Raw genomic sequence first — 15,001 nt, 5'->3', positions numbered from 1 at the left:
ATGGCTCATCATACATTTGCTAAATTTGTAACTCACATATTACTTTCCGCAATCTAATTGAAAAGAGCAAAATTTTCTTGTTAGAATAAGTTCTACTTCATTCTGAAAACCTTCTGAAAACATTTCAAAGGATCCAAATTTATGTCTCAATAAGTAAATATAAATATCTACTGAGTCATCCTTGAAAATATATATAGATAAATCCACTTCTTGCAACAACACTTATTGGACTATACACATCAATATGCATATCTCCAATTATTTTGTTGCTCGTTCTTTTTGGCTTGTGAACGGTATTTTAGTTTACTTCACTAATTGGAGAAAACTTGCAAGTGTGAGATGAATCATAATTAGATGAATTCAAATCCATTACTACAAAATTGCTTCATGTTTGTTTCTCCAATGTGACTAAATGCAGTGCCACACAGATATGGTATTCTTTTAGTCTTGTGACATTTAGTGCCAGTGTTATGGATGATTAATTTTATCATCAATATTCATAACTTACACCTTATTCACAATAGGAGTATGGCCTTTTGTTCAGAACATCGAACAACTATTGTTCTCTCATGAAAAACCTCCTTGCAACTTCTATGCAATGGGCTAGAGTGTACAAAACTCTAAAAATGAATTATGATAATAAATATAGAGGAAATACACTGATGGAAATACTGTAACTTTTACAAAGTTTCCATCAAATGTTTTAACCTCATTAATTGTTGGCCATTTAGTCCATTGTAGTTTATTGCAATGATTCACATCAACATGTAATCGAGTCGATATCCTTTGTGATCAACTTGTAACCACAATCTCGAAGAACTAGTGATCAACAATTTAATAATAATTCTCAAGAATTACACTTACTTGACCAAACTTCTCTACATCTTATAACTTGTATGGCATTCATTCCTAAGCTGGACATTCGAGTCTTCTTTCTTTCTGCCTTTTACTTCTTATAGTTTTCCTTTCATATTTCTCCCACTCACAGAAGAAACATCCAACTTTAAGAGTGGTGTGAGCCCTGAACTTCCCTCGGCATATAATTCTAATTACATCCATCAGTTTTGTTCTTTCTCTTTAAGTTTTTACCAACAACTCATGACCGGCGTTCTTCTCAATCATATGCATTTCAGTCTTAAACATAGTTGAATGCTTCACTATAACTTGCGAACAAAACACTTCTTTAGATATCACATATCTTTTAGCCTTTGTTTGTTTCTAAAAACAGTTTTCAGTTCCAAGAATATTAACTATCCCAAACATTTTTAAGTCTGGGTTCCTTGGAAACAAGCATACCGTAATGTAACTCTAGGCTTTTAGATCAAAGGACGTAAGTCTCGTCATCCATAGCATCGAAAATAAAGTATTGTAAGCATGCAGTAGGACAAAATCCTTCTTGGCACTTTAGAGGATGATCAGGATATTAACAATAGTAAAGATTTAATGAGATTAAACAGTTAATCGATTTCAAGAGAAAAGGTAGAACCGTGATCCATTATTCTACATCTATAATGCAAACTACACACACATTGTCCATGATTAATTTGCACTAGTGATTAAACTAAATTAATTCATAAGTGCACTCCCACTCAAATCAATATCTCTCATAATTGTAAGTGAATGATTCAAGACCTTGATCTTATTCAGAGCCATTGATGTGGACATCACTGATGACATGAACTTCAACCGGTACACAAATTTTTGCCTATCATATCTCCATATGACTATTGTTCATCTTTCAATGCTTCATGCTCCAAGATCAGAACGATTCTGCCAGAACTTCAAGACAACCAAGTGTTTCTGCTTGCACAGCCTGACCACACTCGTCTTACACCTCATGAACCATTTGTACTCTCATGTGGACATGACGCACTCCAGAAATCTACGTGTTATAGATGGTTGCAACACTGGAAAGAGCACTTTTAACTTGATATGCTTTTGTGAGAGATCACCCTAATAATTAAGTACGCAATCAAAGGGTGCAAACAAGAAAGGGATAAATATCTCAGGCAATTAATAATAGCATGATATGGTATAGCCCTGGTCGTCGGGAAGTTTTCACAGTCTTCTTGAATCTTCAGTCGATACGTCGCCGTGGCAGCCGGAAAAATCATTGTTGTGGCAGCTGTTTCGAAAGCACAACCGTGACAACAATTTCAGAAATCGTTGCCATGGCGACCGTTTCAAAAACGTTGCTATGGCATGAAAAAATTTCAGCTACTCCTCCCTGCGCCTCGTACAACCTCCTTGTGCTGGGGTCCTCCGTGCAAGCTTGTCACCGTCACCTGTAACCTATAGGCTATTTCTACATCTATTCTATTACATTAAAGTGACAATCTCGTGGCTCCAACCATCATGTCATACCGTGACACGCAGATCACTTAACGTTACAACATATACCCATCTCATACATAAACTTTTATCATGATGATGGCTATACCATATCACATGCATCCTTCAAAACAAAGTTAGACGTCCTCTAATCGGTTTGGCAAATCTTAATTACATGGCTACTAGGGTTTCTGGATAACTCTAGCTACCTGCGTCCATCGTTAAGGCAATAATACTTGTTGCTAGATTAACGTTCGGGGTGTGCGAGGAAGAGACTTACTTAAAAATCTCTACCCCACACTAAACTTTGTCAATACACAGGACCCCCTAGAAGATCGAACATCTTCATCGCTCTCTCGTGTTTGTGAAAATTCACTATGCTTGACTATGATGAAGCCCAAAGAACTGTTAGTAGATCGTCGACAACCAAAGTCGATTGATCATCAGAAGTTTGTAGAAAACTTCATCATGCCGTCAATGAACTGAACCAAATCAACACTCAAGGGAAGCATAGCAAGAACATTAAACCATCACATCCACATGTGATCTAGATCGAAACTAGCACATACTCATAGAACCACTCATGATGCCACTATTGGAAAATGTAGTAGAAAACAAAAAAATCGCCCTACAATCCCTCAGGAACAATATGCATATGCATTAACAGTTTGGATTTGATCATTACTGACTTTGATTGCAACGGAAGCAGACAAGTCGGTGTAGAGCATACTTGGAGTCCCTTGAACCGTAGATGAACGATCTCGCAAATCACCCATGAACAGTCCCTTGAACCGAAGACCAAAAGAACGGCCTCTCTACGAGTTGCAAGCGTACGGTCTTCACGATCTGGCAGCGATTCGTTGTCTAGAGCTAATCATTGACGGATAACTAGAGGAGGGGATGAGAACCACAGTGGGCTTCTAATTATGAGGATTCGAGGATCAAGGTCTAGCTCTAATTGATCAACTGGGACCAACAAGAACTAGAACTAGAGGAGGCTCGAAAACTTGTGCGTCCAAAAGTGCCCAAAACCTCTAGTATATATATAGGTTGGAGGAGGAGGAGAGGGTGCCACGAGCGGGGCGGGGGGGGGGGGTGGGCTTGGCCGGCAAGGGGAGGGGGATTCCCCTCCAATTCGGCCTCCCCTCTCTCCTTTCCATGGGGAGAGGGGTGCCACCTATATTGGGCCCTTGTGGCCCTATATGCTTTCCACCACTTAGCCTTTTAAGGCCCACTAATATTAAATTAAATATAAAGCCTCATAACTAGTATTAGAGTCTTTTTTATTATTAATTTAACATCATTGAAAACATTTCTCACCTATATATTATTTATCGGATATACCTGGTATTACCGGATAAACTCCGAAACCCTTCTAGTGACCCCGAAACGCTTCTGGTTCCTCTCAAAACTATTTTGAATGTTAGTGAAACTATATGACATATATATTCGCATTAATACCGTCCTACATACACTCATAAAATCATGATTACCTTAAGCTTGTAACCCTGTAGGTTCGGTAAGTCATAGACATGAACATAACCCCTTTCGTTCAATGACCGATAGCGGAGCCGTGCACGTCCATATCAATCCCTATTAGTACACGAATGACATTCGAGTGAACTTTTGGTTATCATGTGCTATTCCCATTGCTTCGCGATACTTTAGAAAACCCGAGGTGAGATATATCGGTATCCTCTTGAGTCATACACATGTTCACTATACCGGTCTCCTCGTTGCTGGTTTTGTTCTTCTTTCTCGTTGACATGTTCCGGCATCCCCGTGACATTGTTACCTATGTCTGTCTAGACGATGATGGATGTCATCACACCGAGAGGCCATAAGAATATCTCTCCATTCGTCAGAGGAGCAAATGCCACTCTTGAGCTATCTAGTCCCTTGTCACACTTTCGGATGAACCTGTAAGTTGTCGTTATGATCGTCGTGTTACATATGGCGTTTAAGCAACCCAAAGTTCATCGTACGGTAAGAAGTGACTCGATACTCTCATGGTCTAAGGAACTAAATCACATGTTAACACTCCATGTTATAACAATTGGCTTCTGACGATTGTATCTCAAAGTATAACAAACAAGTTTGGGTTGATTCAATATGATCGTTCTTCTAACATCATATTCTCAAAAGTTTTTTAGGACTATCGTAAAAGTTAACGATATCCTAAGATCCGGAAAACATGATCACAAACAGCACTTGAGCTAGTCTTAGAGGCGAGACTGGAATTTTATTAATACCGTTTATCATTCCAGACATGCATATGATTTTTTTCACTAAATCACATATTCCAGGATCATAGCAGTTATAGCATAGAATATAAACTCTTAATTATGAATATGGAAATATAATAATATAATATTATTGCCTCTAGGACATATTTCCAACACATAATACATAACAAGTTCCATATTTTGCTCATTATGATTTATAATTGTTGTTTCCCGTATAATAAGTAAGTATTAGAGTCGGCTGATTCTGTTGGCAAGATATAACATATATCTACATTTCCTTGCACCATGCTTCACTTACAACTTTAAGAGGTAAATAGCATAGCTATCCGCTGATGGTGCTTTCAGTTGTTTAAACCGTATTAGGTGTCTACTTACGTCTCTCCCTCCCTCCCTCCCTCCCTCTCTCTCTCTCTCATGGATATTCGTCAAATGGGAGAACAATGGTTGTCCTATATTTTTAAAGAATATATTTTGTGGCTATGCACCTGTTAATAATGCATTGTTTATTATGGATCTGGAATGTACTAATTTGATCTTTAACACTGACGCTAAATGTCTTAAAATGATTGATAAGACAAATACTCCCTCTGATCCATATTAAGTGTCATAGATTTAGTACTTAATAAGTGACAACTAATATGGATAAGAGGGAGTACCACATTTTGTGGCACTGACATCTTGGTCACAACTGAAAGATACGCAAGAAGAAACTTCATAGTCATGGAATTTTGGAGTCTTTGATTTTCAATCATTTGGCAATTGAGCGTCTTGTCTAATGGAAAAAATTACTAAGACGCCATTCGCCGGCCATATGGAACATGCAAGTGACTTATTGAAAATCATACATACTGATTTCTGTGGTCCAATGAATGTACTAGAGCATAGTGGATTTCTCTACTTTGTAACTTTTACCAATGATTTAAGTCGATATGGGGATATATTTACTTAAGGAGACATAAGTATGGAATCTTTAAAAAGTTCAAAGAATTTCATAACAAAGTAGAAATCATAGTAACAATAAAAATTAAATTTCCGCGATCAGATCACGGGCAAGAATATTTGATTTATGAGGTTAGCCGGAATGTTAGATATTGTGGACTTGTTTAACAACTTACACACCGGAACACCGCAAAGAAATGGTGTGTATGAGAGTCCTAATCGAACCCTATTGGACATGATTCGATCTATGATTTCATTAACGAAACCGTCACTACATTTTCAGGGTTATACTTTAGAACCCGTTGCTTTAACACTAAATAGAGCTCCATCAAAGTTTGTTTAAACGACGCCATATGATAAATGGAATGGGAAGAAACCTAATTTGTCTTCCATATATAAAACATTTAAAAGCAAATAAGGTCGATCCCAAATCAGACAAATGCTACTTTCTAGGTTATCCCAAGAAAACAATGGGGTATTAATTGCACCACCAAACTGAAGGCAAAGTGTTTGTCATGAAAAAAAGAGTACTGAGAAGAATTTCTCATGAAAGAGTGAGTGGGGGGACAATACAACTTGACGAGACTGTAGAATCTTTGACGTCAAATCAAAGGACCGTACTGCCAAAAGTTATTCTGGAGGTCACTCCTGTGACTGAACTGGAAGCAACTACATGTGTTGTAGAAATTTCGGTCAAGACTGTGGCTGAACCACGTAGGACACGAAGAAATCGTTCTCAACCTCTTTGGTATGAAGATGAAATTTTCTTGTGTGAAAATGAAATATTTCTACTAGAAAATGATGAACCTGTGAATTAAAAAGAAGCAACATGGTAGGCCCTGACTACAGGAAATGGCTCAGTGCCATGAAATATGAAATATAATCCATGTACGAGAATCAAGTTTGAAACTTGGTTGATCCTTCAAAGCATGCAAGATCAATAGAATGTAAATGGGCCTATTTATTAAAAAAAGATGCAAATGGAAATTTGTCCGTCTACAAAGCTCGACTTGTCGCAAAAGGTTTTTGAAAAATTCAATGAGTTGACTTCAACGAGATATACTCGCATGTAGGGATGCTTAAGTCTGTTCGAAGGTGAGGACCCCACATGTCGTAGGAGAAAAAATATTCAGATAAGCTAACTGGGAGGACATGACATTTCGAACGTGTTTTTCGTGCCAGTTTTAGTTGTATCGAGGGTGATAGTTTCTTCATAATAACGTGACATTTTCTGCGAGGACGACAGTTTTGGGCATTCATTTCAGAAAATACGATCATGCTGTTTTGAAGAAACTGCCATCCTTGATCAAATAAATATCATCAAAACGTTTACATATGCCACCCCTCCTAACGAGGGGTCGCCAGATAGGAGGGCCCATGGTACTCTGGCGCACGAACGTGAAACATGAAACGGCGAGGAGGGGTGGTACGAGTACTGGAGAGCAGACATGCAACAGTGGGCACGATCCGAGGTCGCGTATAGCCGCCTCCACCGCAGCACGTGCAGCATTTCTCAAGATTTGCGCTCGCAAGCAGTCGGCAGCTCCTAGTCAATGGCAGCCACCAGCTGTACCACATCATTCCGCATCGCCAAAAACAAAGCACAACGATTTACCACATCATTCCGATTCGCGTCTCGCTACGTATAGTACGTGCGCGCGCGCACCGTCGGCCCGCCGGCCGGCCAGCCAGAACTCAGATCACTCGAGGTGCAAGTCAACAAGACCGGAGCCGTAGTCAACCTTTGCTCCACGTCAAACTATTCACCAGGCATACGGCAGCCTGTACCAGTAGCAGTACCGGGAGTACAGATCGATATGTGCAAGTAGGAAGAGGCTGGTGTTCCTTCCGTTCCGTGCTGGGGTTTCCGAGGCCAGCGAAGGAGACTTTCAAGCATCGGCATTGGTGTTGAGTGCAGACAAGCAGATGGCCGCCATCTCAAGCAAGCACGACGGTGGACCAAATCCCATCACATCATGCACACACAGTGACACAGGCCATGCCATGCCATGCACACACGCCAAGCTCCACAGCGCACCCTCTGCTGGCCATCCGTCCGAGATAAAACAAACCATCGATCGGTCCAGTGATGGTGTGTAGCTATTCTAATGTAATGCCACCGGGCGTTCCTGGTAGCCTAGCTGCTTTACTGGCTTTGGTTGGAGCTCAACTGGAAGTAGTACGTACGGTCACGACTTACGGGCGAGCTGAATGCAAACCCTGCACGCCAAGGAAAGCCCCTTCCTACTACAGGTTTGTACATTAGCTAGCTAGCTGCCTAGTCATTGACATGATGAAAGAGCCACAACAATTTGTCATATCAATGTACAGTTCTACTTGGGCAAAAATAACGAATTGCCAAAACAAATCGGTTAGCTAGTGAACGATGATAAAGATGTGACTTAACTAGCTTTAAAAAAAAGATGTGACTTAGCTATCAGAATTGACATGCATGCATTCACAAATGCATGCCATATCGACACCGTGTCAAGCTCATATGTGTCATTTCAGAGCTAATTAGTTAAAAAAACTTGATTTTGGCCCCAGTATGATTGTAAACCCTTTTCAGCTTAAAGAAGAATAGATTCAGAAAAATTTGCTCCAGATTCAAAAGGTTGGAGGGAAAATGAAGACACATACTCACATAATGTGAGATCCCCAAACTTTCGATGTTAATTGACCTATGTACAGAGGAGAAGGTGCTGAAAATCTGTAGTGCTGTAGTACTGTTAATCTGTTATGACTCATGAACATGCTGAAAATGCTAGCTTACACGCAAATTCGTATCAATCATTGAGAAATTCATGGAATCAAATAGCTAAGGAGAAAACGACGGACCCTATTGAGTGCAAGCTAGCACAACAAAAAAACTAGCGTACTGCTTAACAAAAATAACCATGTTGAAATATATACACGCATGCAGATGCAGTGCTAAACACTCATCATAAAAGACAAAGAAAACAAATACTGTCGATTATTCTATTTCTAACTTCTAAGCCTAGCAACTAGTGTCAGTTAAAGTGTGAACTCTAGGTTTTTTTATTTTACAAATCAACCAAGCAATCACACTGGATGAGTGGACACACACAAGAAATTTATGAGGGCAGATACATCGATCACTGGACAATCTTTTTCTCACCCAAGGTATCCACAGCAGCTATATCTAGTTCTAGAGAAGATACGTGTATAGAGAGAGAGTTATACTTGCACATAAAGTTTATTTGGCGAGTTAATTAATCGATTGTGATCTCCATCAATCACCAGAACAGCAAATAAATCCATGCATGTCAACCAAAGTATGCATCATGCTCACTTGTGTCGAGGGAGCTGTAGTCAGTGCTCGACGGCTGTCCGGCAGCGTACGCCGTGGCCGTGGCCGTCGACGGCATTGTGGCCACTTCTTGGCCGGCCTCAGCGACGGACACCACGTCAGCGGTGTGCACCAGCGACGTGGCAGGAGCCCTGAAGCCGCCAGCTGCGGCAGCACTGACGTCGTCGTCGACAATGAGGTGTGCCGCACCGACGCCGACGCCGGCCTGCCGGTATCTGTGCTTGAAGATCTCGGCCCTGACGGCCTGCAGCTCGGCCTCCAGCGCGTTCACCTGCTGCTGCAGCATCGAGATCGCGCCCATGCAGCCGTACACCGGGTCGCGCAGCCGCAGGTTCGCCTCGTACACCAGGCTGCTCGCCGCGTCGGCTCTCTCCGCTTCCGGCACCTCCTGAAACAGCGAGTGACATGCACCGACGTACGCCATTAATTAACACAAAACACGGACGGTGGAATTAACCCCAAAAAAGGAAACCATTAAAATAGTTTGATGGTACCAGGAGCATCTTGGAGACGTTGCTGGCGCCGAAGACCTTGTGGACGGCGGCGAACTTGTGGGGCTCGTGCGGGGAGAAGTAGGGGGCGAAGGGGCACTCGTGCGCGCAGCGCCGGCGGAGGAGCTTGCACGCGGCGCACGGGGTCGCTATGTTCGGGGCCCCGCCGATGCCCGGGCCAACGAGGCCTAGGCGGCGCGGGACGTGGTGCTCGGTCGGTGAGACGGCGACTACGACGCCCGCGATGGCAGCGGCGGCGGCGGGGTCAGGCTCTCGCTTGATCTTCTTACCGATCTCGTCGAGTCTCTCCCTGGTGGAAGCCCCGAAGATTAGGGTTTATTTTGGATGGAATTAAGTAGCGGGGATCTCAAAGCGGGCGATGCAGACCCAAGTGCTAAAATTGTGGCCGCAAGAACAGGAAAAGGCACTGCTATCATAGATCTCTCGACAAACCTTTTAGGCAAAAGTCATATATAGATAGAAAAAACACATCTAAATTAGATTCTTCTGACCAGAAAGGATAATGAAATCAAAACAAACAAAGGGAGCCTTTTATTTAAATACAAATCAAGTACAAGCATCGAAGCAGCATGGTTTCTTGAGGGTCTCTTACCTCTCCGTGGACATAGAGGCATGCTCTCCTCGTTTGGGAGACGGAGAGACGGAGAACGACACAGGAACAATTGAGAGCGAGGGGGAGGGAGACGGACAGGTAGTAGAGAAGTGTAAAGTTTGGAATTGCGAGGAAGGAAAGAGTGCTTAAAAGGCAAGGCATTAATGAGGGGGACGGGCGTAAAGCATGCACACAATTGGGTAGTAAGTAAATGGGCGAGGGAGGAGGAAGAAATGTTGGCAAGCCAAGCCAAGGAACGTTGACTCGATTAGTTGGCCGGCCCTCCCTCTCTCCCTCGTGCCCCTGCGCCCTGGTGCTTCTGCTCATGTCAAGGGAATGAAAGAAATGCTGTTGAAAACAAGAAGCTGCCTGGGGATCCACTTGACTTGACCATTTTACCTCGGTTACAAATTACAATTCGTACTTCTCTTGTGTATTTGTTTTCTAGCAACTCCGAGTTGTTAGGGCATCTTCAACGGCGACTCGCAAACCTTCCACATGCGTCCGGGCCGTGGACGCCGTCCAACGCGGTTCTGTATCGGCTCACGGCGTGATTCGGACATGTTTTCTCCCGCGAACTGAAGACAAACGGGGGGTGGGGGGGGGGGGGGGGGGTTTGCGGAAGTCCAGACACGCGAAACGTCGATCTCTACCCCCCGGCCCACCCAAAAAGAAGGCGGAGCCCGCGCTTTTGTAGCATCCCGCACTGTTTTCGCGCCAAAAACCCCTAGTCCCTTCTACCATTCCCCGCCGCTCTCCGCCCAATTCCCGCGCTTTTCTTCCACCCTCCCCTTCCTTCCACCGCCAATGCATGGAACCATCGGAGAACCTGTCATAGATGGAGCCAGTGGAGGTGTCGGAGGATCCGAGCATCACGCTCATCCGGAAGATCAGCTCAGTGACGCAGCAAACTCGTCGCGTCAAAGCGAAGGCCGCAAAGGAGGAGAAGCTCAAGAAGCGATTGGCCGTTGGTGGGCCTGGTGGTGGTGATGGGCGTGGCGGACGAGGCGGTAGGCGCGGTTGATACATCTACAACGTATTTAATTTTTTTTGATTGTTGCATGCTATTATACCATTAATTTTAGATATTTTATATGCAATTTTATATCATTTTGGTGAACTAACATATTAACTCAGTGCCCAATGTCAGTTTCTGTTTTCACCTATTTTATTGTTTCACGGGAAAATAGTACCAAACGAAGCCAAACACGATGAAATTTATGGTGATTTTTTCTGGACCAGAAGGGATCCTAGAAACTTCGGGAGGAGGCCAGAAGATGTACGGGAGAGCCACAAGCTCAAACGACACGCCCCATGGGGCGCGCCACCTGAACTTATGGGCCCCACGTTAACCTAATTCCAAGCCTGTAAATTCCCATATATCCCAAAACTAACAGAGAGCCACTCGAAACAATTTTTCCGTCACTGTAAGCTTCTATTCTTTCATGATCCCATTTGGAAGCCTTTTCCGGTACTCTATCGGAGGAGGAATCGATCATGAAGGGCTTCTACACCAACCTTCTTGCACCACAGACATACGGGACCCATAGTAATTAGCTAGATGGCTTCTTCTCTCCATTTGATCTTCAATACAATGTTCTCTTCGGAGATCGATTCGATGTAATCTTGTTTTGCGATGTGTTTGTTGGGATCCGATGAATTGTGTGTTTATGATTAGATTATTCATTCAAAGTAACTGAGTCTTTTCTGAACTTTATTATGCATGATTGTTACACCTTTGTATTTCTCTCCGATATATTCATTTGGTTTAGCCAACTAGATTGATTTATCTTTACTAGGAGAGGTGCTTTATAGTAGGTTCAATCTTGTGGTGTCCTCATCTATCTCATGACAGAAGGGGTAGCATGACATGTATTTGTATTGTTGCTACCAGGGGTAAAACGACGGGTTTTAATCATATTGCTTGGTTTTATTCAGTCTACATTATGTCATCATACTTCATGCATTACTCTGTTTGTTATGAACTTAATACGTAGATAGGCAAGCATAGAAGCACTCTCGAAGTGGAGTAATAGTAGTACATGCAGGCAGGAGTCGGCCTACTTGTCACGAACGTAAGGCCTAGATACACGATCATTGCCATGAATATCGTCATAACTATGTGTTTTTCTATCAATTGTTCAACGGTAATTTGTCTACCTACCAAATGCTATTTTACGAGAGAGACGCCTCTAGTGAAAACTATGACCCCCAGGTCTATTTTAATCATATTACAAAACCAAAAATACCTTCCTGCAATTTTACGTTTTTTATTTTAATTTACAATTTATCTATCTACCACTACCAGATTTAATCCTTGCAATTAACAAGTATAAGGGGATTGACAACCGTCTTGCCCGCGTTGGGTGCAAGTATTTGCTCCTGTGTGTGCAGGTATTGTTGACTGGGCATTTGGATGATTCTCTTATTGGTTCAATAACCTTGGTTCTCTACTGAGGAAAATACTATCCGCTACTATATTGCTTCACCCTTTCTTTTTGGGGAAAATCTCAATGCAACTCACAAGTAGTAGAAAGAATTTTTGGCGCCATTGCCATGAAGACATCATCAAACGCCTACAGGTTCCTACATTCACATTATCATTTACTTGTTCTACTTTTTATTTGCTTTGATTTACCATCCCTTTTTTCATCTCCCTCCACTTCTCTAAAATAATCAAAAATACAAAAATATTTTTTTGCTTGTTTCCTTGCTTGAAGTTTCTATCATGTCTGAATTTGTTATCGTTAAAGGTGATAGTGGGGATAGTAAACCTCATGATAATGAACCTCCCATAAATTTGGACACTAAAACTTTTTTTGCGGGAAGTGGGAATATTATCGGGAAAAAGTACTATCCAAGAATTTTTTACTTGTACGGGAGCTTTGGTAACTAATGATGTCCCTATTCTTAAAAGAATCAATAGTTATGCCCAAGCTACTTCTGCACTTATTATCAAACTTGAGAGAAGATTTATGCGTACTCATCCCACTTTGCAAAGATTGTTCTTTGAGCTACCAATTATAAATGATCCTAGAGCAAAAAAATTTGCTACAATTACCCTCATGAACGAATTTGACTACATAGTCCGGGAAGCTAGAGAACCTTTGATCACTATGATATGAATTATGAGTGCCCTATGATAGATTAAATCCTTTATGATAGAGATTTTATGCATACATATATGTCTAGGGAGATCATCATGCTTTTGAAGAAAATACTAGAAAGAAAGTTTCAAACCTACACTTAATCCAACATCTATTCAATAGTACCAACCATCAATATGCTTGGATTGTTAAAGGAAACCAAAAAGGGTTTGATGAAGATTAGTTTGAAATGTGAAAATCCTCATAGAAGATGAATTCATTGTCACTTATGAAAGGTCCCTTGATGACCGCGTTGTTCTAAAATAAAATAATGATCATATAAAAGTTACAAAGATAGTTTGTTCCATTGCTTGAGTTCCCCTAATAGAAAGTCTATTGCTAAAAGAAGAGAGTTAATAAGAAGTGTCTATGATGATATCATTTATAACGGGGTAATGGAATCGAAAGATGATAATACTTGAAACAATGCATTGTGCCTAGCTAAGGGCATAAAACAATAGTGCTTGTTGGGAGGCAACCCAATAGTTATCTTAAATTTTTGCTTTTTATTTCTGTTTTGGTGTGATGACATGATTATTGCTACTGTAACGATTATGTATTTATCTCTTAATTAGTGTTTGTGCGAAGTGAATCCTTTGGATGTTTTGGATGATATTTGACTTGATTCTATGCAAAAATAGAAACTTTTGCGTCTAGTGCAGGAATTTATAGTTTTTACTGGAATGTGATCATTGTCTAAAATTTTACACATGATTGATATACAAATTGCCCGCATTGTCCTAATTTTTTAGAACTTTTGGAGTTACAGAAGTATGGTTTTTTCAGATCATTACATATTGTTCTATTTTAGAGAGATTATGTTTTTATTATATAGTGTGATTATTTTAACGATGTTATGGATTATAAATGATGCTATGGATTATATCAGGGGGTATAAGTCATGGAGAAGTTAGAATACAGTAGGTATTGTGCAATAATAATTATGAATGAGTTTACAACAGCACCTAAAGTTTATGATTTGTCTATTTTACTAACGGATCTCACGAAGTTTTTGTTGAGTTTTGTGTGCTGAAGTTTTTGAAGTTTTGGGTGAGATCACGATGCATGAAGGAATAAGGAACGAGAAGAACCTAATCTTGAGGATGACCAAGGCACCCCAAGGTAATATTCAAGGAAGACCCAAGTGTCTAAGCTTGGGGATTCCGCGGATGGCATCCCCTATTTCATATAGAATTCATCGGTATGTTACTTGGAGCTATATTTTTATTCAACACATGATATGAGTTTTACTTGGAGCGTCTTGTACCATAGTTTTATTTTGTTTGCTTGTTAGTTTGCCATAATCATTGTTTGTTGGAAACATATTTTGAAGAGAGAGACACATTCATCTTGATTTCTTAGAATACTATATGTGCTTGAGCTATATCTTTTGAGCTATGCAATTGTTCATGTGCTTCACTGAAATATTTAGAGCGCGACAGTGGTTATATTGTAAAGAAATGATTGCACTCTAATGCTTCACTTAAATACTTTTGAGATTCTCTTGAATAGGATGTGGTAATGTGCACGGGTTATAAGACTAGTCTAAAAATGATAGGTATTTAAGAGTGATATAGTAAAAACTTTCATGTAGATCACTAAATATGAAACATATGATTTAATTATATTGATGTCATAACATGAAAGGTATTGGTTCATGATCATTGGTAGGAGAAATATCAATATTAAAGCTTGTTATTAACTACTCATTTAATTGTTCGACATGGCATGGTGGGGAGATTTGAGCATTTTTATGTCTGATGATTGAAATCCTTTGTGTTGTTTGAATCGGGGAGGCGGGATGGTTAACTCCTACCAACCTCCTCCCTAGGGGCATGCGAGTAGTACTTTGCTTCGAGGGCTAATAAAATTTTCACAATAAGTATATGAGTTCTTTATGACTA

General features: G+C 40.9%; 1 protein-coding gene across 1 annotated transcript; it reads right to left on the bottom strand.

Annotated features, from left to right (window-relative positions):
* Nucleotides 1-8,593: 8,593 nt before the first annotated feature.
* On the bottom strand, nt 8,594-10,174 carry LOC125548768 (LOB domain-containing protein 15). Its single transcript, XM_048712313.2, has 3 exons — nt 9,952-10,174; nt 9,342-9,648; nt 8,594-9,235 (listed from the first exon to the last, which is right to left on the bottom strand). The coding sequence occupies exons 1-3, from the start codon at nt 9,963-9,965 to the stop codon at nt 8,804-8,806; spliced, it is 753 nt and encodes a 250-aa protein (XP_048568270.1). The 5' UTR covers nt 9,966-10,174; the 3' UTR covers nt 8,594-8,803.
* Nucleotides 10,175-15,001: the final 4,827 nt, after the last annotated feature.

The sequence above is a fragment of the Triticum urartu genome, chromosome 3A, assembly GCF_056163025.1.
Source record: "Triticum urartu cultivar PI428250 chromosome 3A, HENAU_Tu73, whole genome shotgun sequence".
NCBI lineage: Eukaryota > Viridiplantae > Streptophyta > Magnoliopsida > Poales > Poaceae > Triticum > Triticum urartu.
Note: the sequence above shows the minus strand (reverse complement) of the source record. Positions and strands in the feature narration are given on the sequence as shown.

Coding starts and splice junctions, on each gene's coding strand:
- LOC125548768 (XM_048712313.2), bottom strand. Junction 9,236..9,341: donor ACGTCTCCAAGATGCTCCTG/GTACCATCAAAC, acceptor TCGCTGTTTCAG/GAGGTGCCGGAAGCGGAGAG.